At 45.5% G+C, this 24,462-nt stretch overlaps 1 protein-coding gene across 2 annotated transcripts in view; it reads right to left on the bottom strand.

The window, feature by feature from the left end:
* The window catches only part of ext1c (exostoses (multiple) 1c), a 101,046-nt gene that overhangs the window by 1,269 nt on the left and 75,315 nt on the right, over nt 1–24,462 (bottom strand). Inside the window, 9 exon segments of one of the 2 annotated variants that reach the window (NM_001165318.1) lie at nt 211–436; nt 811–971; nt 1,062–1,148; nt 1,451–1,546; nt 1,726–1,844; nt 2,578–2,710; nt 3,167–3,286; nt 4,747–4,854; nt 7,578–7,671. In NM_001165318.1, coding sequence (NP_001158790.1) covers nt 211–436; nt 811–971; nt 1,062–1,148; nt 1,451–1,546; nt 1,726–1,844; nt 2,578–2,710; nt 3,167–3,286; nt 4,747–4,854; nt 7,578–7,671 — 1,144 coding nt within the window. 2 annotated transcript variants of the gene reach the window in all.

Here is a 24,462-nt window from a genome sequence, read left to right as displayed (position 1 = left end):
TATTCTGTGCCTGAGAGTGCAGAAAAGGATTCAATTATTATTTTATAACAATGTATATTAGTGATGTAACTCTGTCTAACCCTTGTTAAAAAGTGATTTAATTGTCTTTGTTTTGGACACCAATACAACTGTCATGCTTTGATATCGTTAAAAAACAACTCATAATGAACACTCATTGATCAGATTCACAATCTATGGGTGTGGCCTCACCTGTGGGCTGGGCAGCTCATTGGTCAGATTCACCGTTGATGGGTGTGGCCTCACCTGTGGGCTGGGAAGCTCCTTGTACTGTTTCCTCTGGGCCACTTTGATTGGCGGCAGGTGGGTGACGGCGGAAACCAGGAAGTTCATGAGGATGTCCTCACAGTTGGAGGTGCGGTCCACCAGCGCCCGCAGGGAAGGGGGCAGGTAGTGGGAGAACAGGTAGTGATAGTACCTAATGGAGAGGAAATGGAAGGTTGAGAGATAGCAAAGTGATCATTAAAGAGGGCAAAGAAATAGGTGATGTAGACAATGTATGTATCTACTTGTCAGATCTTGTTGGTTGGGGTATTGATATTGAACTGTACATGAAGCATGGTAATGCAAGGGCATTAAGGGACCCCATCTAGTAGTCACAGCTCATAGACCATCTGTTGAATGTTCTTAGTTTGTTTACTATGTTCTATTATGGATCAGTAGATCTACTGCTCAGCTGTACATGATGTTACAGTCATAGAAACAGAATGCATAGAAAGGGCTTGGAACCTCTAACCCTGGCAATTTGACCGGTTGACTTGAATGGGGAGGCCGATTCTATGGTTATAGCACCTGTGGTAGAAGGCTGCTCCTGTCAGAACGATGGAGTACTCGTTAGTCCACTTGGAGGTGTACCCCCACGCATTCTTCACTGGGTCCCAGAAGTGACTCCTGGGGGGGTAGCCCACGATGCGCTCAGGAAAACTCATCCACACCATGAAGGCAAAGTTCACCTGCAGGAAGAGTGAGTACAGTTAGATGGCTTAAGCGTGTGGATGTGTGTGTTTTCTACCACAGTGTGTTGTTGTATAGGAAGGTCATACCTCACTGGTCAGCAGGACTGTATCTTCATCCAGACTCAGCACTGCCTCTGTCTCTATGGCCACGTTGGGCAGGAAACGACTGCTCGTCTGCAGAGAGAGAGAGAGAGAGAGAGATGGTCATTTCCATTCCTTGTTAAGTTTGAATGTGGTTGGTTTGTGTGTTGGGAGAATGAAGGAATGACAGAGACACTGTCTGCTCCACTGAGGTCTGGTATGGGGAGAGAGAGGACGAGTCAATGACAAGCAGTGACAAAGGAAGGTTACTCCCATAGATTCACGGTCAGAGGGGGTGGCAGAGAGATAAACAGACAGAGAGAGGCAGACAGGAATGACAGTGTGTCATTCTGCCACTCGTGGCCTGGGTTTGGCGACTCGTCATTGTCACTCACCTTCCTCCTACCATCTGTCACAGTGAGGGGGACAGGCATGGGGGGCCATTTACTCCTGTGGGGCGGTGGTTTCTCACTGTTCCACAGGATGATGATCTAGAGGGGGAGGGAATAGAGTGTGACACAGTAAGCATAAAGGCTTGATGATCTGAAAGGGGGAGGGAATAGAGTGTGACACAATAAGCATAAGGGTTATTAGGCTTAATGAAGCAATGTAGAGCAGTCTGTTTGCTACCTATGACCTCTTATTCACCGACACGCTAAAACACCCTCACCTGTGAACAGTATTTGGACTTGGAGACCACCTGAAGCAGCTTCATGATTGGCTGAGACTGGGAGACCAATGGGGAGACGGCATGGATGATGGCGGTGAACTCTTGACCTGGACTGACCCCTGCAGGAAGGAATGAGGAGGGAGGAGAAGGTAAGGGAGAAGAATTTCTACTTTTACAAGGGTGTAATTGCAGACCGCAGTTAGGGGCGTTTTCTGATATTGGCAATTCTTGATGTGAAGTTATAACCATTGATGCTCGCCATTGGTCTGTGGCTGTATCATTGTAGCTAATCCAAACCCTAACCCTTCTGCTACCCGTAACCTCTGTCTCCTAACGTGACAAGCTAAATTCACCTAACCTGCTATGTTACTTATCCTAACCTGCTATGTTACTTATCCTAACCTGCTATGTTACTTATCCTAACCTGCCAAGTTAGTTATCCTAACCTGCTATGTTACTTATCCTAACCTGCTATGTTACTTATCCTAACCTGCTATGTTACTTATCCTAACCTGCTATGTTACTTATCCTAACCTGCCAAGTTAGTTATCCTAACCTGCTATGTTACTTATCCTAACCTGCTATGTATCAGGGAACACCCACATCACGAAACGTCACTTTTACGATCTACCTTGCACAGTACAGCGTTGCATATACTGCATGAAAGCAGTAACATATTACTGAAGGAGACAAATATTAAATTTGCTTGGCGTACTAATTAGAAACTTTATGAAATGTATATTTTTGTTATATCAGAAGAGACCATATAGAGGATATATGGATGAGCCAGTCTAGTGAGGTAGGTATGAACTAGTCAGAACCGGTCCAGTCCAGTTTGGTGTGGTTTCTTACCTAGGCTCAGGTAATAGAAGGGGAAGTGGGCCAGGTGAGTGGAGTACTCTGGCAGGACCAGTAGGCCCCCTGGCAGGGCGTTCCACATGTACTTATTTCTGGAGACGTGAGAGAAAACCCGGTCCTTAATTATCTGAGAGAGAGAGAGCGAGAGATGACAAGGTGAGGCTTGAGGGGAGCTACGTATGTTAATCTGTTAGAATGCCCTGAAGTACCCATATGTTCAAACCATAATTATCTATGATCATATGGGCTGGCCAACTGTGTGTGTGTGTAAAACTGAAGTAATCACCTCAAGAATACAAATGCAGTTATCTGTTGCTTAAGTACATGCACTTCCTCACTTCGACCAGCTGGCGTCAGTATAAGAACAAAACATCCGATCAAATCCCATACAAATGAACGTGAGGTGAATCCATCGAACTCTCAGTTTCTGGGTCGTTCATTAGAGCACACTGCAGCAAAACATTTTGCAACAGAAAACTAAAAACAGGCATTTCTTATTGGACAAGGTCCAGATAGTCCTTTCCTGTTTCAGTACGTTTTCTCCCATTTGGTGCCTAATGACCCTACACTCCTTATCAACTACCTCCAGTGTGGTGAGGACTATCTTGTCCACGGAGGAGAAGTAGGCATCCCATAGCATCTGGGTCCGCTGCCTCAGAGCTAGGACTCGCTCATTTCCCACCGCATGCACTGTAGACGGGACCTGGGAGAGAGAGGAGGAGGAGGAGGAGGAAGGAGGGAGAGAGGGTAGAGGGTAGAGAGAGCGAGGGTGAGAGATAAAGGGAGAGCATAGCAGACAAGGTCAATCGTGTACTCAACAGGCTAAAACCATCAGAATGTTGCAGAACGAAATGTTCGTCGTAGAACGACACTGCTCTCTACACTGCCTGGTAAATGAATAGCAGTTTCTAACAGTATAATGTTCAATTTTTACCTGAAAGGTTGTAAACCCTTTGAACCACCTAAACAGCCCCTAACAGTTTATTTTCGACTCAACCCGCTCTGACAGTCAATAACCCGTACTATTGAGGAAGACAGGTCCGACACTAGTTACATTATTTCATCCCAGCCAGAGGAAAATCCACTAGAAATGGTATTATTTTGTCAGAGGGAGAGCTAGGGTTCAGGACAGGTGCCCAGCAGCTATCCTAGCTCACCTAGCTGGGTCTATAGTGCAGACTGCTTCCATCAGAGGTAGGACTCTTACTTCACACACGGTTTACCTGAAACCAACATTTCAGGCTAGTTACGTGATGACACTACGCTGTACTAGAGGAAAATAAAGGGGGGGGGGGTCGCGCCATTGACACCAAATGAAAATAGCCCACACTCACCCCGTTCACTCTCCTAAACTAAATACCATGAATGTGTCAGCTAGCTAGAGAAGGAGGAAATATATATCCAGTTGACTCACCTAGCCTGTAAGCCTACACCAGGCGATTACTTTGGATAAAAACATCTGCTAAATGGCCATGTGATTTGATTATGATTAAATCAAGTTAGCCTAGCAGGGACGTCTGCATCTTCTACAGTGATGTTTAAAGGCCAGTCAGGTAGCCGGATGACTCCCCTAGAACCTAGTTTATAGCAGGTCTTCTAATGATTGGAACCTGAGGAAGCAAAGGGCCTCCCTCCTCCTTTCCCATCTCCTCCCTCTCACTCTCTCTCTCTCGCTCTTTCTCTCCTCTCATCTCTAGATCTGAAAGAGAGATTCACCTCTCAATGATATCCTGTCTCTCTGATGTGCTTGGCCTCGTTCAACCTCCCGTCACCAGCTTTATTCCCTCAAAACTCAATTTCCACATCCCTAACCCCGGGGCATGCATGCATGCGTGCGTGCGTGCGTGCATGCGTGTGTGTGTGTGTGTATGCTTGTGGGTGGTCAGAGTGTCTGAGGGATGGGAAAGAGTGTGTGTGCGTGTGCGCACATGCGAGCGTATGTGTGTGTCTGTGTGTGTGTATATGGGTGCACATTGCGGCCTAACGTTGTTCTGGGTCAAATCCATTTTGAATTTCAATTTCATAATTTGTCCTTTCCAAAATGTTATTTTTTCTCAGATCATTAGCTAGCTGGATGTCAGGTTATGTCCTGTATCAACTGGGTTCAAACAGTATTGATTCCAGGCCTGCTGTGAACGTGCGGGGCGTGCGTGTGCATGTTACCTGCAGTAGCAATCTCTCATCTCCTTCTATGACAGCCTGGTTCCACTGGATGACATCAGAGAAGGGCAGCTCCCAACCATTACTGAGCAACACTGGAACACACGCCGCCTAGATGGAGAGAGAGATAAAGAGCGAGCGAGTGGAAACAGAAGGAGAAAGACTGAGTCAGTGTGACAAGCGGACAAAGACAGGAAAACGGACAGGGTAATTGGTAATGCTACCGTTGTCCATGTGCTCTGCTTGTGGTAGACATTCAATAAAAAAATATATTGTCTAGATTTCCAGTCTTCGTCTCTGACACATAGCACCGTATACTAGCAGCTGGTACTTCAATAAGGCAGTCTGAGAAGATAATCAAATCAATGATGCAGTGTGTGTGTGTGAGACACTCTCTTGGGGAGGTTGCATGGGTCACAGCTACTATCTTGCCAGTCCCAGGAGCCCTTTGGGGCCCTAGAGAGAAAGAGACAAAACTTCTGCTGCGTCACTCACTCACTCACTCACTCACTCACACCACACCGATTTAACAAACTCCTAGTCTGCTAATTAAGTACACTCCACAGGGAGGATGGAGAGAGGGAGGGAGTAAGAGAGACATGGGGAGAGGAGGGGGGATAACAGTTTGATGTTGCCATATCCCCTTGTTTACTGACAGACAGGTTTTTGATGTTGTTCTACTTTTCTTTTTTCAGCTCTCTCCCTCTCTCTCTGCTGCGGTCCTGGCTGTTGGTTTTATTTCTTTTTCTAATTAAATCACAGGAGAGCAGCCAGAACCAGCTTCAGACTGAGATCAGATGACTTCCCCCTCTGGCGGTCTGAAGCTCCACTAGTTGCCTCACCAGAGACCGGCCCTCAGTCAGGCAGCCATGTAGACAACGCTAAGATACACTAGGCTACGCTCCAGGTAACAGGGTTGAGGCCTCCAGAGCTGACGTGAAGCCTGGGGCTCGCCTGAGCCACTTCCCCAGAGATGAGGTGCTTTGAGGTGGACTGACTAAGAAGTATTCCTCTGACTGCATCCCAGTGCAGCTCAAAAATGTGGGAATGTGTGTGTTGTTGTTTTTTGGTTGTTTGCATTGGGAGATGAAGAGAGGAGCATCAGGGGTAGTGTGTGTGTGTGTGCGTGTGTGTGTGTGTGTGTGTGTGTGTGTGTGTGTGTGTGTGTGTGTGTGTGTGTGTGTGTGTGTGTGTGTGTGTGTGTGTGTGTGTGTGTGTGTGTGTGTGTGTGTGTGTGTGTGTGTGTGTGTGTGTGTGTGTGTGTGTACTCAGGCATTTGTCCGTGTGCCCCCGCAGGAGTGTATGCACCGAGAGTTGGAACGCTGGCAGTAAGTTTCCTACCACACTGGTAATTGCACATTCTTTTGTGGGCTTGGGCTGGCACGAAGAGAAAAGGAGATCTTACAAATCTCAGACTGGCCTGAATGGAAAAGCAAAGGAGACAGAGGAAGAGAGGGAAGAGAAACAGAGGGAGAAGGAGGGAGAGAGCGGGGGAGTGAGTGCGGAGGAGGAGTGAGTTAGCTGTGTGAGAGTGAGCTTCCCTGCCAAGCCCTGCGTTCAGTGGATTTGCCCATTCAGCTCAGATCAGCAGTGTGGCAGGCTGGCAACCCTATGGAAGCTTCCGGACCATTGAGAGACTGAGAGAGAGAGAGAGATGGCCAGGGAACACAAGAGTCTGGGAGGTTTATTGGTAGGTAAAACCATGAGCACAGCTCCTTCACCAAAACATCAACATGGGTGGTAAATCCACACAGTCTGTCCAAGATTATCATATCATTTCTGATCCCTCCTGTCTCAGCCTCCAGTATTTATGCTGCAGTAGTTTATGTGTCGGGGGGCTAGGGTCAGTCTGTTACATCTGGAGTATTTCTCTTGTCTTATCCGGTGTCCTGTGTGAATTTAAATATGCTCTCTCTAATTCTCTCTTTCTCTCTTTCTGTCTTTCTCTCGGAGGACCTGAGCCCTAGGACCATGCCTCAGGACTACCTGGTATGATGACTCCTTGCTGTCCCCAGTCCACCTGGCCGTGCTGCTGCTCCAGCTTCAACTGTTCTGCCTGCGGCTATGGAACCCTGACCTGTTCACCGGACGTGCTTGTTGCACCCTCGACAACTACTATGATTATTATTATTTGACCATGCTGGTCATTTATGAACATTTTAACATCTTGACCATGTTCTGTTATAATATCCACCCTGCACAGCCAGAAGAGGACTGGCCACCCCTCATAGCCTGGTTCCTCTCTAGGTTTCTTCCTAGGTTTTTGGCCTTTCTAGGGAGTTTTTCCTAGGGAGTTTTTCCTAGCCACCGTGCTTCTTTCACATGCTTTGCTTGCTGTTTGGGGTTTTAGGCTGGGTTTCTGTACAGCACTTTGAGATATCAGCTGATGTACGAAGGGCTATATAAATAAATTTGATTTGATTTGATTAACTACATGGTTTATTGAAGCGGACTTTGATGAAAGGTAAACCCTTTCAATGTTCTAGTTTCCAAATATGATATTTATTTTTTTCTTATAGCAAATCAGCCAACACCACTATTAACCTTAAATTGTACACGTTAGTACAGCGCATAAGGATATTCATACGATAGTTGGGCAGAGCGTGGCTATGATACTAATAGTGTAACTGCTAACACAAAACGCGTCAATCCATAATCTTGATAGTTCAGAGGTGTATTCGTACTCGTAGCCTGGTCCCAGGAGTTGGTCATAGGAGTTGACAAGACAGCACAAACAGGTCACATATCTGGGACCAGGCTAGCGTATTGGGTGCAGTATTTGGCATTCTTCTAGGACCATGCTAGTGCATTGTGATCAGCATTTGGCATCCTACCTGTAAAGACTCTAGGAAGCGAAAGGAGCCCAGGCGACGACCCCGGGGAACCAGGCAGAAGGTGGAGTTGTGGAGCAGCTCCTGGTAATCAAACCTGAGAGGAGAGAGAGAGGAATTGAGAGTTGGTGTTGGAGGACAAAAAAATGCAGCCTTTACTTTTACAAAGGCTCAGTTTTTGACCATGGAGGTAGCAGTTCTTGCGTCAAAAGACTATTATGTTCGGGTCAAAGGGGGTCTTATTGACATTAGGCTTCTGTAAAGATGCCTACACAACAGTGTGTCTGGGCACAATTCATGCTGGGCGTTTAGACACAAGCACACACGCCCACACACAATATGGTTGGAATGACTAGACCGGTTATATAACAGAGTTCTGTGTTGCGTTAGAGAGTACAATAGAAAGACATAGCCACATCTTAGCTACACCATTATATTGCCACTGACCGCTGCATGAACTAGATGACTGTGTTGTGAAGAAGAAGAAAAAAACTCTCTATTGGTTAGACCCACACAGGGTCCACATCAACTTCTTTTGTTTCCATTTCAAAAAGTACAGTCAGTCACACGGAAAGACATTCTAGCCAATCCAACTGTAACGGCAACATTGAAAAAAATATATATATTTCACCTTTATTTAACCAAGTAGGCAAGTTGAGAACAAGTTCTCATTTACAATTGCGACCTGGCCAAGATAAAGATAAGATAAACATAACAGTACCCATATTCTGTGTACACATTCCTCTCAGGATTTGACATGAGGCTGTTGATAGACTGTTGGTAGAAAGCCATGCTAGAAAGCCATGCTAGAAAGCCATGCTAGAAAGGATCTGACACAAGTGGCAATATTGTCAACTAAGATGACCTAGTACATAAACTATTTATCTGTAGTTTGGTTTCTGTTAAGGTTAGTGGTTTGGGGTTATAATTGCATTGGTGGTCAAAAAGTGCTATATTTTGTCCTCTCTGGTATAGGCATATGGGGATGATAGCATTAGAATGGAATTCATGGCTTTTAATCAAATCAAATCCAACTGTATTTGACGTGCATTATGACGATTTGACACATTACAATGGGTTGCTTCATTCCAGCAACACATTTGCTCTCAATGTATGTTTACGCTTGTGGTCATTCTGGCATCTGATTGGATATCATTCCTACAGTGGTTTGGGTGTGAAAGGCCATGATTAGCTCAGGCACCAGCATCCCCTCTATTTGACGGTTGAGATGAGTGTGGTTTTGTGTTGTTAAATTAAGAACTGGTATGGGGACAGTTTTGTTGTTATGTATATAATAGAGATGGTTAAGGCTGTGGGTAGAGAGAACTGATCATAAATTAGTTGTTAAGGGTTTAAATGAACTGTTCAGGTTGTGATGGTTTTGGACAGAGCTGACCTGAAATCAGTGCATATCTGAGCAAAAGAAAGTCCTCCAGAGCTACTAAAAGAGCCCTATGTTCCCAACCATGTGTCAATCGAATGTGTGGAGAACATTCTGGTGCAAAATGGGTACCATGCAACACCCATTCCTTCAAAGTTCTGAGCTAGGTAGTTCAGGTGACCTCCCCGCTAGGGCTGGGACGATACCAGTATTGCGATACTCGTTAGTATCGTGGCAAGGAAACAAAACACGAAGGGGTTTTTAACTTCTGTAGGAAAACAGCACTAATGTTGGAAACAAACATCATTATGTTGTCTCCTGACCCCTCCTGTCTCAGCCTCCAGTATTTATGCTGTAGTAGTTTGTGTCGGGGGGCTAGGGTCAGTCTATTATATCTGGAGTATTTCTCCAGTGTCCTGTGTGAATTTAAGTATGCTCTCTCTAATTCTCTCTTTCTTTCTTTCTCTCGGGGGACCTGAGCCCTAGGACCATGCCTCAGGACTACATGGCATGATGACTCCTTGCTGTCCCCAGTACACCTGGCCGTGCTGCTGCTCCAGTTTCAACTGTTCTGCCTGCGGCTATGGAACCCTGACCTGTTCACCGGACGTGCTACCTGTTTTTAACTCTCTAGAGACAGCAGGAGTGGTAGAGATACTCTCAATGATCGGCTATGAAAAGCCAACTGACATTTACTCCTGAGGTGCTGACCTGTTGCACCCTCGACAACTACTGTGATTATTATTATTTGACCATGCCGGTCATTTATGAACATTTGAACATCTTGGTCATGTTCTGTTATAATCTCCACCCGGCACAGCCAGAAGAGGACTGGCCACCCCTCATAGCCTGGTTCCTCTCTAGGTTTCTTCCTAGGTTTTGGCCTTTCTAGGGAGTTTTTCCTAGCCACCGTGCTTCTACACCTGCATTGCTTGCTGTTTGGGGTTTTAGGCTGGGTTTCTGTACAGCACTTTGAGATATCAGCTGATGTAAGAAGGGCTATATAAATACATTTAAATACATTTGATTTGATTTTGTCATCCAGTCACATTGATTTATTCTCCAAGCTACTGTATAAAAGACACAATATTTACATGGAGCAGATTTTAAAAGGACCAAAGAGTTTGGTTTGCTTTGTGTTTTCATGTTTGCCACAGACAAAATATTGCAATACCGGTATCGTCCTGGCCCTACTCCCCACACCCCCAACCACCTAAATGTAAAGCACGCTGAAAACCAGCAAAAACGACCTCATGAATGCAAGCCATTATAAAGCCAGTGGAAACGTTTAACGGCCCATCGTGTTTCTCACTCCTCTAAGTACCGTCAACAGACAGACAGCATAAACAAGTTTCTTATGAAAGAGTTCCTATAGCCTCGTCTCTCCTCTGCTCCTGCTGGCAATGGTCTTGTTTACCTGCCCAAGGGGCGTCAGCGTAAAATATTGCTGCCGTTAATCTAGCCTGTCTCTGTCTTGACTGTACAGACCAATGTTTATTTACCCCTCTGTGAGTGATGAGATACAGGCTCAGGCTTTAAAATGTGAAAATTGCTGATGTTTGCATTGATTGGGATGTTGATGTGGATTTATCGGCGAGCTGTTGAATGAGTGTCACTTTCAGGGTTGTCGTGTATACATGCATACATACAGTACCAGTCAAAAGCTTGGACACAACTACTTATTCAAGGGTTTTTTCTTTATTTTTACTATTTTTGAGATTGTAGAATAATAGTGAAGACATCAAAACTATGAAATAACACATATGGAGACATGTAGTAACTAAAAGTGTTAAACAAATCAAAATATATTTTATATTTGAGATTCTTCAAAGTAGCCACCCTTTGCCTTGATGACAGCTTTGCACACTCTTGGCATTCTCTCAACCAGCGTCATGAGGAAAGCTTTTCCAACAGTCTTGAAGGAGTTCCCAAATATGCTGAGCACTTGTTGGCTGCTTTTCCTTCACTCTGCGGTCCAACATATCCCATACCATCTCAAATAGCCCTTACACAGCCTGGAGGTGTGTTTTGGGTCATTGTCCTGTTGAAAAACAAATGATAGTCCCACTAAGTGCAAACCAGATGGGATGGCGTATCACTGCAGAATGCTGTGGTAGCCATGCTGGTTAAGTGTGCCTTGAATTCTAAATAAATCACTGACAGTATCACAAGCAAAGCACCATTACACCTCCTCCTCCATGCTTCATGGTGGGAACCACACATGGGGAGATAATCCGTTCACCTACTCTGCGTCTCACAAAGACACGGTGGTTGGAACCAAAAATCTCAAATTTGGACTCATCAGACCAAAGGACAGATTTACACCGGTCTAATGTCCATTGCTTGTGTTTCTTGGCCCAAGCAAGTCTCTTCTTCTTATTGTTGTCCTTTAGTAGTGGTTTCTTTGCAACAATTCGACCATGAAGGCCTGATTCACGCAGTCTCCTCTGAACAGTTGATGTCTGTTACTTGAACTCTGTGAAGCATTTATTTGGGCTGCAATTTCTGAGGCTGGCAACTCTAATGAACTTATCCTCTGCAGCAGAGGTAACTCTGGGTCTTCCTTTCCTGTGGCGGTCCTCATGAGAGCCAGTTTCATCATAGTGCTTGATGGTTTTTGCGACTGCACTTGAAGAAACATTCCAAGTTCTTGACATTTTCCAGATTGACTGACCTTCATGTCTTAAAGTAATGATGGACTGTCGTTTCTCTTTGCTTATTTGAGCTGTTCTTGCCATAATATGGACTTGGTATTTTACCAAATAGGGCTATCTTCTGTATAGCACCCCTACCTTGCCACAACACAACTGATTGGCTCAAACGCATTAAGGAAAGAAATTCCACAAGTTAACTTTGAACAAGGCACACCTGTTAAATTGAAATCCATTCCAGGTGACTACCACATGAACCTGGTTGAGAGAATGCCAAGAGTTTGAGAAGGTGTCATCAAGGCAAAGGGTGGCTACTTTGAAGAATCTCAAATATATTCTGATTTGTTTAAACCTTTTTGGGTTACTACAGATTCCATATGTGTTATTTCATGGTTTTGAGGTCTTCACTATTATTCTACAACGTAGAAAATAGTGAGAGAAAAAAACTAACTTGAATGAGTAGGTGTGTCCAAACTTTTGACTGGTAATATACATACAAATGCACACACACTTACAGTAATACACACCTTCACATACTGTAGGCAAACATCCACCAGCTATTCAATAGAGACCCACACACACATACATACATAATGAAGATTGCACCCTCCCAAACAAAATCCACATACACAACCACATACTGTACACAAACACACACACTAGAGAATAAGAGGGGTGAAAGGGGGCATTGTTTTCCGTTTGCCACCACTGTACTGCGTTGTTGTGCTGTTTTCCACCTGTTGACGGAGCTTAGCCAGTTCTGCTGAAACTGCAGTCTGTGTGTGTGTGTGTGTGTGTGTTTCTGTCTCTGTGTGTGCTCGTGTACATACTTATATCTTCTCAAATCGGAGGCTGTGTCCGATAGTTAGTGGATACGAGCCAATGTGTGTTATTTATCATTTGAGTGTGTATAATGTGTCTTTGGATGAACTTGTATAGCTACTTATCCATTAGAGAGAGACAGAGAGAGATCTCTCCCCAGCATGTGGTGGGAGTGGAGTGAGCCTGTTCCTGGCGACCTACTTCCTCTCACTCTGGGTCATGCTTATTTGTTTGTTGCTGTTTTTTAATGAGGGAATTTACTTAAAGCAAGGGAACAAATAAATCATTTAACAGCAGTTTGTTTCCAATAACAAATGAACAGGCTCTCTCTCGCTCACTCTCTCGCTCACTCTCTCTCGGTCTCTGTCATTCTTTTTTCTTTGTCATTCTCTCTCTTTTTTTCCCTCTCCTACTGAATTAGTGAGGAAGTGTGTGTGTGTGTCTGTGGAGCAGGGCCAGAAGTAACAGACTGTTCTCTGTCTGCTAACAGGACATGGAGCATGTCTCCTCTCTGTACGCCATCTTCATGACCCATTGAATGTGAGTGTGTGTGTGCGTGTGTGTGTGTGCGTGTGTGTGTGTGTGTAAAGGGTTATGTTAAGTGTATGTGAGCATTTGTATCATTCTTATTATGGGTGTGGGATGTACAGTACTGTGATTTAGTATATAATAATGTGTGAAATATGCATGAATGAATTTCTCTGTCAGTATGTATGTAGGTGGGTGGGGGAGAGTAGGGAAAATGTCACCACTTTGTACATTCAGCATCAATCTGTCTGGGGAAATACAGCATTTTTTCTAACAAAGATATCTACATATTGACTGAGTGTACAGAACACATTCCTAATATTGAATTGCAACTCAAAACAGGGATGGCCTCAGAACAGCCTCAATTCGGCGGGGCATGGACTCTACAAGGTATCGAAAGCCTTCCACAGGGATGCTGGCCCATGTTGACTCCAATGCTTCCCACAGTTGGGTCAAGTTGGCTGGATGTCCTTTGGGTGGTGGAACATTCTTGATACACACAGGAAACTATTGAGCTCAAAAACCCAGCACCGTTGCAGTTCTTGAAACAAACTACTACCATACCCCGGTCAAAGGCACTTAAATCTTGTCTTGCCCATTCACCCTCTGAATAGCACATATACACAATCCATGTCTCAATGTGGATTTAACAAGTGACATCCATAAAGGATCCTAGCTTTCTGCCTATGTCGTGGAAAGAGTTCATCATTTGTTGTACACTCAGTGTATTTCAGGATGTTGTGTATCCCTGGAAATAATCAGAATTAATGTAAACATTACAGTTTTGAAAACAAAGTGGTCGCTTGGCACAACTTACCCCGGTATTGGGTAAATTGAGCCACAGGACAGGGTAAGTTAAGCAGCCTACAAATTTCTGTACTGAATGAAATGTTACCACTGCCATTTTTAAACCATGTGTATCTTTATTTCCCAAACACAATTCGACACAATCACAATCGCTTTTAACACAGGCTAAAAGTGATACTTCGGGACTTCCCCAGAGTCAGATGAACGTGTTGATACCATTTTAATGTCTCTGCGTCCAGTATGAAGGAAGTTTAGCATGCTAGCGGTTACCATAGACTTTCAGTCACTGTACTAACGCTAATTAGCAATTTCCTTCAAACTGCACGCAGAGACATACAAATGGTATCTACGAATTCATCTGACTCTGGGGAAGTAGATAAAGAGCTTCATTGCCAAAATCCTGAAATATCCCTTTAACACCTAACAAACACGTTGTACTTAAAAAAATAAAAATTTAACATAGACCAGGCCCTGTTGTTACCTCATATCCCAGTGATTATACCTTGCATTACGCCAGGGAAGAAAACACTTCCATTTGCTCAACTTGCCATTGGCTCAACTTAACCTAAGGCAAAACTTTTGACTATATTAGCTCACACAGCTACAAGGATGCACTTTCATGCTAGGTTAAGGACAGTGGTCATCAACCTTTTCTGAGTCGAGATCACTTTGTCAAAATATAAGCCGAGATCTACCGCTCAGATATTTTTTTTTGAACATGACTTAAGAAACATAACATTAACCAATTAAAAACAGTTCTGTAGCAATGAGGTTTGTGCAGTAGGCCTAGACTAGGCCCAATACATTATCACTGTATATTGGCTATATGCTTGAATTGCCCTGCCAATGTTGTTCTTCTCAGACCTTTTTGAAATGATAAGGTATTTAAAAATGTTAAGTATATGATCACACTGGTAATAGATACTTTGTTGTATTACTTGTGAGGTACAGCTGAGTGAGCATAATAATTAGCTTTTTTTGCCTCTCACTTGACTCACCGTCCCTCCTCTCTCCCTCCCTCCGCTGAGAAAAGGAGACACAGTCCTCCAGCTGATGGCGAAACTCAAGTCGCACTGCATTATTTCTGCCTCATGCACCAATTAATGTTGTTACTCCTGTGACCAGAGAAAGTTAATAACAACGCAAGCTTGTCAGAACACTTTGCTGTACTCATTAATTGCAGCTGCAGTGCTGGTTGTAGCGTGAGTGGAAGTAGGGAGACCGCGCATTGGATGGTTTATTTTTTAAAGTCTATGACTTTCAAAGTGCTGCTGAATCAAGTGCACCTACCGCCAACAGCGCGGAACAAATAAAAGAAAATTGGAATGCAAGGCTTAAATCGTTGGATTTTTACAGAAATGTTTGGTGATCGACTAGGAATGCCTTAGAGATCATAATCGACTGGTTAGTGACCACTGGTTTAGGACCTCATATTGAAGCTTATAGGGATCCAAACGGATGTATAGAAGATTCTTAAAATGGTCTGCTTTGGTTAAGATACAAGCATCATGAAACCTCTAACACAACAAATTCATATTTTGGGGGGGACCTAACTTGCTTACCACTTTTTCCATGTTGGTTTCATCCTTCACACACGCCATGAAATGATGACCTCTGCCAAAATATTTGGTCAAATGATTCATCTTCCGTATGGTTTCCTAGAAACAAGGGTGGCTCAACTTACCCTTTTGGCTCAAGTTACCCCACTCTCCCCTATGTATGCATGCATATGCACTGGAATGTATGAAAGGGTAGTTTGTCTGATTGTACGATTATTTTCAGTGAGCCCTCATTGAAATGTGCTCTGATCAGTGTGAGGGTTACACGTAGAGCACCCTACAACCTTTATTAAAGCTCTACATGTGGATAGCTGATGAGTGTCATACAGAGAGTAAGCCTATGTACAGAGTGTGAAAGTGTGCACTGCAGTATGACTCTAATAAAGTGTACTGTGTGTGTGTGTGTGTGTGTGTGTGTGTGTGTGTGTGTGTGTGTGTGTGTGTGTGTGTGTGTGTGTGTGTGTGTGTGTGTATTCTGCACTTTGGGTGCACTATACATGCACTGTTTGCGTGTGTGATCTGCAGACGCCTCACAGACGCTCTTCCGGTCCCCTGTGTCCCGAGGGGGCTGAGGTTGTTAAATATTACACATGAAATATGGAGGAAATACAATTTGGAGGAAAACAGGATCTAATTGAGCAGTTGAGGCGACACACACTGTTCCAGCCTACACACACACACACACACACACCACACACACACACACACACACACACACACACACACACACACACACACACACACACACACACACACACACACACACACACACACACACACACACACACACACACACACACGTCTTTGTCCTCTGTCTGTATCTTTTGCTCTCTCATAAACACACACATACACACACACACACACTCACACACGTAGGGCTGTTTTTTTTTTTTGACACGCAAAGACCTAAACGGCGTTCCATAGAAATCCTGGTTGAGAATGAAATGACTGAACAAATGAACAACAAAACAGCACAACAATTAAGTGAAAGAAATAGGTTTTGATTACGTTTTACTGGTAACGGGGGCATACGTAAATGCCAACAAAATAACTTTTTGGTCAGTGTGGTGTGTGTAACCTTTATTTAACTAGGCAAGTCAGTTAAGAACAAATTCTTATTTACAGTGACGGCCTACCCCGGCCAAACCTGGACGACGCTGGGCCAATTGTACGCCGCCCTATGGGACTCTCAATCACGGCCGGATGTGATACAGCCTGGATTCGAACCAGTGACGCCTCTTGCACTGAGATACAGTGCCTTACACATGGACGCAGCGGTATGTGTGTTAACTATTTAACTGTACTAAAATGCTTAAAAGGCCGCAAAATGTTTTAATATCGGTGATCGGTATCGGGTTTTTACGGCAAGGAAAATATTGGATATCGGTATCGTGCATAAATGTCATATCGGCGCATCACTAGTAACTACCATCAGGTCCTAGTGGCCTGGTACTCAGGGCTCTATTGTCCCTCTAACCACTCTGACAGCAATGCAAATGAAATCTAAACAGTATCATGCGTTTAAGCACAGCTGGGCTAAAGAAAACCGAAGTAGCCCACCGGCATCATTGAAAAACAGACTGTGAGGAAACGTGAGGCCTCCATTCTCTATTTGAGTGCATACAGATGACATGCATTTTTCCCCCTGCCCCTGTTCCTGCCCATTTACTAATGGCCATTCTAAATCGAAACAAATTTGACATATTAGTAAAGAAAAATATTAAATTGAGAATAGTCTGATGGGTGATAATATAGTCACTTGACGAGAGAACAGCTGTCCGGCCTGGAGGCAAGAACCAGAGCGACTTTCTCAAATCATCATTATCCTATAGTCGCACCACGCAGCCCATATATATGTTTTGATTTCTAAAGACATTCAAAAGGTTTGTATCATTCAAGACACTTAAAGTTGCCAAATAACTCTATCTAGCCTATAGGATCTGTTACAAAACATCACTCTTACGCTCAACATAGCCACTTCATATGCACACTCACTCCGGAACGAAGGCCTGGAGATGCTAAAAGACACACCAGACAGACCACACACACACACACACACACACACACAGTACACAGACGGTACACAGACGGTACACAGACACACACAGACACGGCAGCGTCTGCCAGCATGCTGAGGCCCAGGGCTCAGTGTGGTACGGCTATCATCACTGTGTGTGTGTGTGTTGTGTATGAATGACTGTCTGTTAAGTGTGTGCACATGCAGGTGCATGTTTGAACTAGACTCACCTCTAAATTTCAATGTATGCTTCTCCTTTTTACCTCTGGCTCTCTCTTCTCCCTCTCCCTCTCCTTCTCTCTCTCCCTCTCCCTCTCCCTCTCTCTTCTCCCTCTCCCTTTCCCTTTCCTTCTCCCTCTCTCTTCTCCCTCTCCCTTTCCCTTTCCTTCTCCCTCTCCCTCTCCTTCTCCCTCTCCTTCTCCCTCTCCCTCTCCTTCTCCTTCTCCCTCTCCTTCTCCCTCTCATCTTCTACCCCTTCTACCTCTTCCCCTACATATTTATTTCCTTTCTTCCTCCCTCCCCAATCCCTCCATCCAATCCCAGTCCCCATATTAAACATGAATGAGGTAATGAAGCAGAATGAAGGGGAGAGTATCGAGCAGGACCGCTTGATTGACAGCGGCTGCTGGTCAGTTGATCCCACAACCAATTTCTCACGAGCAGTGTGCAAAGGTCAGTTGTCAATGACGTGTGTGTGTGTGTGTGTGTGTGTGTGTGTGTGTGTGTGTGTGTGTGTGTGTGTGTGTGTGTGTGTGTGTGTGTGTGTGTGTGTGTGTGTGTGTGTGTGTGTGTGTGTGTGTCTGTCTGTCTGACAGGCAGTATGGATTAGCTGTTAGGCTAAATAGTCAATAGTGTGCATGCTCTGTTCACCTCAGCGAACACAAAACAGACTGAAGGGCTAACCCTGAGACACACACATGCACAAACACACTTAAGCATGCACACAGACACACACTTCCTCTCCACATCACTGTCATACAGTACATCTACACACGTCATACAGTTAACATAGGATTCATGTTAAAGGTTAAAGCATAACACATACAACAGCCATAACACATAATATGTGTATAATGATACAGTCTAAGAAGTACTACGCATACTCCAACCATGCACTGTCTGTTCAGTCTACATACATCACTACAGCCCACAGTGCTGCCTCTATTCATTTTCCATACTGCAGTAGACTGGCCATTTCTGCTACCAGAGAGAGAGAGAGCAAGAGAGAGCACAGGATGTGGCCAGCTGTTGATGCCTTTGGGATGGCCCCAGCACCACACACAGAGGAAAGAGAGAGACAGAGACAGAGGGAGGGAGAGAAATATGGGATAGAAAGTAAGAAAAATGTGCGGGAGAGACAGAGCAAGGAATAGAAAACTAGACAGAAGAATAAAGAACGGATCGTGTGAGTAGGAGAGATTTTGTAGCAGTTTATATCTGAAGGCTATGGGTGAAGATTAGGGTTACACCCTACACAGAACATACCTAAGAGAATACAGTTGGAGGGAGAGAGACCGAGAGAAAGCGACAGGGAGAGCGAGACCAAGGCAGAAAGAGAGAGAGAGAGGGAGAGCGACAGGGAGAGAGAGAGAGAGAGAGGCAGAGAGAGAGAGGCAGAGAGAGGCAGATACAGGGAGAGAGGTAGAAAGAGACAGGGAGAGAGAGAGAGAGGGGCAGAAAGAGACAGAGAGACAGGAGAGAGAGAGGCAGAAAGAGAGAGAGACAGAAAGACACCGGGAGAGAGAGAGAGATCTAGGCAGAAAGAGGCAGAGCGACAGGGAGAGGGAGAGCAAGACAGAGAGAAAGGGAGAGAGAGAGTGAGGCAGAAAGAGACAGGGAGAGAAAAAGGCAGAAAGAGAAAGAGGCAGAGAGAAAGAGAGGCAGAAAGAGACAGAAAGAGGCAGAAAGAGACAGAGACAGGAGAGAGAGAGGCAGAAAGAGAGGTAGAAAGAGACGGAGAGAGAGAGAGAGAGGCAGAGCGACAGGGAGAGGGAGAGCGAAACAGAGAGAAAGGGAGAGAGAGACAGAGAGGGTGGCTGAAAGAGACAGGGAGAGAGAGAGCGAGGCAGAGAGACACAAAGAGACAGGGAGAGAGAGAGCGAGGCAGAGAGACACAAAGAGACAGGGAGAGCGAGGCGGAGAGAGAGCGAGGCAGAAAGATACAGGGAGAGAGAGAGAGTGAGGCAGAGAGAAACAGGGGAGAGAGAGAGAGAGGAAGAGAGAAACAGGGGAGAGAGAGAGAGAAAGAGACAGGGAGAGAGAAAGAGGCAGAGAGACAGGGAGAGAGAGCGAGGCAGAAAAAGACCGACAGGGAGAGAGGGAGCAAGGCAGAGCGAGACAGAGAGAAAGGGAGAGAGAGAGAGCGAGGCAGAGAGGGAGAGAGGCAGAGAGAAAGAGGCAGAGAGACAGGGAAACAGGAGAGAGAAAGAGGCAAAGAGACAGGGAGACAGGAGAGAAAAAGAGGCATAGAAAGGGACAGAGAGAGAGGCAGAGAGAAAGAGGCAAAAAGAGGCAGAGAGAAAGAGACAGAAAGAACAGAGAAAGAGAGACAGGGAGAGAGAAAGAGGCAGAGAGACAGGGAGACGGAGACATAGGGAGAGAGAGAGAGAGAGAGAGAGCGAGGCAGAGAGAGCCAGAGACATAGGGAGAGAGAGAGAGAAAGAGAGAGTGCGAGGCAGAGAGAACCAGAGACATAGGGAGAGAGAGAGAGTGTGAGGCAGAGAGAGACAGAGAGACAGGGAGAGAGAGAGAGCGAGGCAGAGAGAGACAGAGAGACATGGTGAGAGAGAGCGCGAGGCAGAGAGAGCCAGAGAGAGAGAGTGAGGCAGAGAGAGCCAGAGAGACAGTGAGAGAGAGCGCGAGGCAGAGAGAGCCAGAGAGAGAGAGAGTGAGGCAGAGAGAGCCAGAGAGACAGGGAGTGAGAGAGTGAGAAGAGAGAGCCAGAGAGACAGGGAGGGAGAGAGCAAGGCAGAGAGAGACATAGAGACAGGGAGAGAGAGAGCGAGACAGACAGAGAGAGCCAGAGAGAGAGAGCGAGGCAGAGAGAGACAGAGAGAGAGCGAGGCAGAGAGAGCCACAGCGACAGGGAGAGAGAGAGCGTGAGGCAGAGAGAGCCAGAGAGAGAGAGAGAGCGAGGCAGAGATAGCCAGAGAGACAGGGAGAGAGAGAGCGTGGCAGAGAGAACCAGAGAGACAGGGAGAGAGAGAGCGAGGCAGAGAGAGCCAGAGCGACAGGGAGAGAGAGAGAGCGTGAGGCAGAGAGAGCCAGAGAGAGAGAGAGCGAGGCAGAGAGAGCCAGAGAGACAGGGAGAGAGAGAGCGAGGCAGAGAGACAGGGAGAGAGAGAGCCAGGCAGAGAGAGCCAGAGAGACAGGGGGAGAGAGAGCGAGGCAGAGAGCGCCAGAGAGACAGGGAGGGAGAGAGCGAGGCAGAGAGAGACAGAGAAAGAGAGGCAGAAAGAAACAGGGAGAGAGACAGGGAGAGAGAGTGTAAGGTTTAATAGGCAGTTCAGGTTTCAATGTGAGGAGGAATGAGCTCTCCAAGTATTCTCTTACATGAGAGAGAGAGAGAGAGAGAGAGCGAGAGAGAGAGAGAGAAAGTAGGATGGTCCCAGTCCCCATGCTAGTAATGCCTTACTATAGCAGTAACAACATCCTTAATATGTAACTCATTTTTCCCTCCATCACCCATCTCTCTTTCCCTTCATCTCCCTCTCCACCATAAACGGAAAATGCCAATAGGCTGCTGTGTGTCATCACTCAAACTTTCAGAGTGACAGGTGCATGTCGTGCTCGGTGTGTGTTTGCGTGCATGTCTATACGTGCACGTGGCAGGGCATCCTCTCCTGCTGCGTGTAAGTCTACGGTGTATGCAGATGTTTAATCCCATCTTGTACATGTTTGTTTTTTCTCTATGGATCCCCCCCCATCCCCCCGTACGACAGTTGCAGCAGACGGACAGATAAGCCTGTCCCATGTTCTCCCTCCATCCCTCCCTCCCTTCGTCCCTCTCCCCCATCTATCTCTCTGTCTGTATGGCTTCAGTCCAAATCCTCCCTTGACACACACACCACGTCTATGATTTATATATTACTCAATGCACCACTCAGACGGAGACAAGGCTAACAACAACAGCGAGCCAAAATATCAAAGCTTAGACCGTATCCTCTTGTTTTAATTTGTATTACCTTGATTTCTCTTTTTAGAGAAATGATGTATCATAATTATTTCTTGAAATGATTTTAATGATCAACATCTAAGAAGGAACGGGAGATATGTTAGAGTCGAAGCTAGCTGAATTCCGTGTGTAGTCTCTTGGATATCTGCTATTGATGTTTTTTGAAGCTACGCGATTTCTTGATACTGCCCGTTAGTCCTCTGTGATTATTTTATCTAGGAGCTACGCTAATTGCAATGTTCCTCTGTAGTTTTATTTTTTATTTTTTTGCCGCGTAAAGACGTAGCCAATTTCCTCACGAGGGATAATAAAGTCATATTGAATTGGATAGTATCCACGCATACATTACACAATATAACGCCATCTACCGTCCATATTAGTGACGGATGTTCGAATGAATGTACAATGTGACCCTTGGATGTTTATGAAGTGAATTACGCCTACACATAAAGTAAAGCCATTTGAGACTACGTGTTTAGCACTGCCCGACTAAAACCCTTTATCATTTTAACACAGTGGATTTAGTAACACATATGCATAGGAGCTCCAGCATAGAACACAAGCTATCTTGTATAGGCCGACGTGTGACAACTTTATTGCACGCACATCCTTTGCACCACATTTCACACAAACGTGCATGAATTTGCACACACATTCATAGGGCCCGACATTTCTTCTGTCAACCTCTGACCTAAATATATGGTAGAGAGTGATTCACCACTGTGCAGGCAGACCTATGTCACATGTCCAGTCCAGCGCTCCCGGTGGATCCCACCCAGTCTGTATAGTCTACCCACAAATTGGGATATTATAGAGGTCTTGAACTGTAACTGCTCTCGAGTATAAACCACACAGAGCTTAGGTTCATATCCTCAGTGCTATTTGTTCTGGACATAGTACTTAGGTCCACATGTACAATCATGTACACAAATACACAGTCCACTAGCACACTCTGTCATTACACACAATCCACTCTCCTCTCTTGGTGTGTGTGTGTGGAGGGGGGGGGGTCAGTGTGTGTGTGTGTGTGTGTGTGTACACACGTCCGTACATCAGTGCGTGCCTGCGTGCTTCTTTTAATACCCCTCTCCATTTCTCCTAGTCTCTCCCTCTCTCATTCTCCATCTCACTTTCCCTCTCTCTCCATCCATCACTCCCTCCCCCTCTCTCTCTCTTTGTTAATTACAGTGAGATGTGGATAAAGGACTAAGCTCTATAATCTGGACTGATACGACCGGACCACCAGCTGATCCCTTAGCACTATTACTTACTGTTCAACCCAGCACACACACACACACACACACACACACACACACACACACACAGACCTAGATAAACATATACAGCAACCAGCACACGGACACACACACCTAGACACAACTCCTAAACCCAGCACACACACGGACACACAAAACTACACACACACACACCCCTAGATAAAGATATACACCAACCAGCACACGGACACACACACCTAGACACAACTCCTCAACCCAGCACACACACACACACACACACACACACACACACACACACACACACACACACACACACACACACACACACACACACACACACACACACACACACACACACACACACACACACACACACACACACACACACACACACACACACACACACACACACACACACTCCTACCCATTCACACACACTCAGGGCTGAGAGTATGAGAAACTTCATCATAGGATGTTAAATATAGAAATGAGACCACAGCTGTCCATTAGGCTAAAAGAACAGACAGTGTAGTGCAGCGCAGAAGCACAGTCCCTCTGTGACAAGAGGAAGAGGAGAAAAAAAACGATTAGGGGGGTCTGTACAAAAGGTGGGGAACAGGGAGAGTGAGGTACAGAGCCGACATGGAGGAGGGGAGAGAGGGACAGGAAGAAAGACAGCGAGGACGAGGGAGAAGGAGATTGGGGTCCCTGTACCACAGGTGGCTGGCAGCGCCTTAATTGGGGAGGACGGGCTCATAGTAATGGCTGGAACGGAATGAACGGAATGGGGTTAACACATGGTTTCCATGTGTTTGATAGCATTATTGTGAGCCTTCCTCCCCTCACCAGCCTCCTGTGGTCTGCACAAAAGGTGGAGAGGGGCAAAGAGAGAGATTGTGGAAAGAGAAGCAGGTCTATTAGGATGAATCAGAGCTGAGCGATTTCCACTAGATTGGCCAGGAGTCAAAATCGGGGGGGGGGGGCTGTGCTGCCTGCTTGCTTCCCACCCTTCGCTATTTTCATTTTCCATTAGATTTAAACGCTCTATCTCTCATGTCCATCACAGACTTGGAGACTACAAAAGAAAAAGCAGACTGTCTGTAGTTGGTCTATCTGTTGTAGGGAGAGGGGGATCAGTGGGAGATATGGGGAGGTTGATGGACAGAGAGAATTTTGAAAACTGTCCGTCTTTTGGCTGATGGAAACGGTGTTGAATAATTTATAGTGAATTTACACATCACTGACAGTTTTTTTCCTGCTGCTCGCAAATAAATAAGTGTTGCAGGCTCACACAGCACAACACCGTGGAGTGTGTGTGTGTGTGTGCGTGCCTGTCTGCGCGAGCGTGATTGTGTGAGACAAAACGTGTCTCCGTCTATGGGCGTTTGCATTTTTCTGTTTAGTGTGTGTGTGTGGTGTGTGTGTGTGTGTGTGTGTGTGTGTGTGGGGGCCAACGTCTTGAAAAATAACAACGCCAGACGTTACCCCGAGTCCCTCGTCTTGACAGAAACCAACAGCTGTCTGCAATCCTCCTTACACATTAAAAACCACTCACCCCTAAAACCACACCAAACCAGAGCAACGTCAACAGGCCTGTCGTCATTAGCAGACCACCTATAGACCGCAAACCCAATAGAAGATAATAGTAGATAAACAGACAATAATTGACCAGTCAATGACGGCGCCGGCTTTAAAAGGACTATTCTTTAGG

This window comes from Salmo salar, chromosome 14 (assembly GCF_965601325.2).
Source record: "Salmo salar chromosome 14, fSalSal1, whole genome shotgun sequence".
NCBI classification, from domain to species: Eukaryota; Metazoa; Chordata; class Actinopteri; order Salmoniformes; family Salmonidae; genus Salmo; species Salmo salar.
The sequence above is the reverse complement of the archived record's forward strand: the minus strand, read 5'-3'. Positions and strand labels throughout refer to the sequence as shown.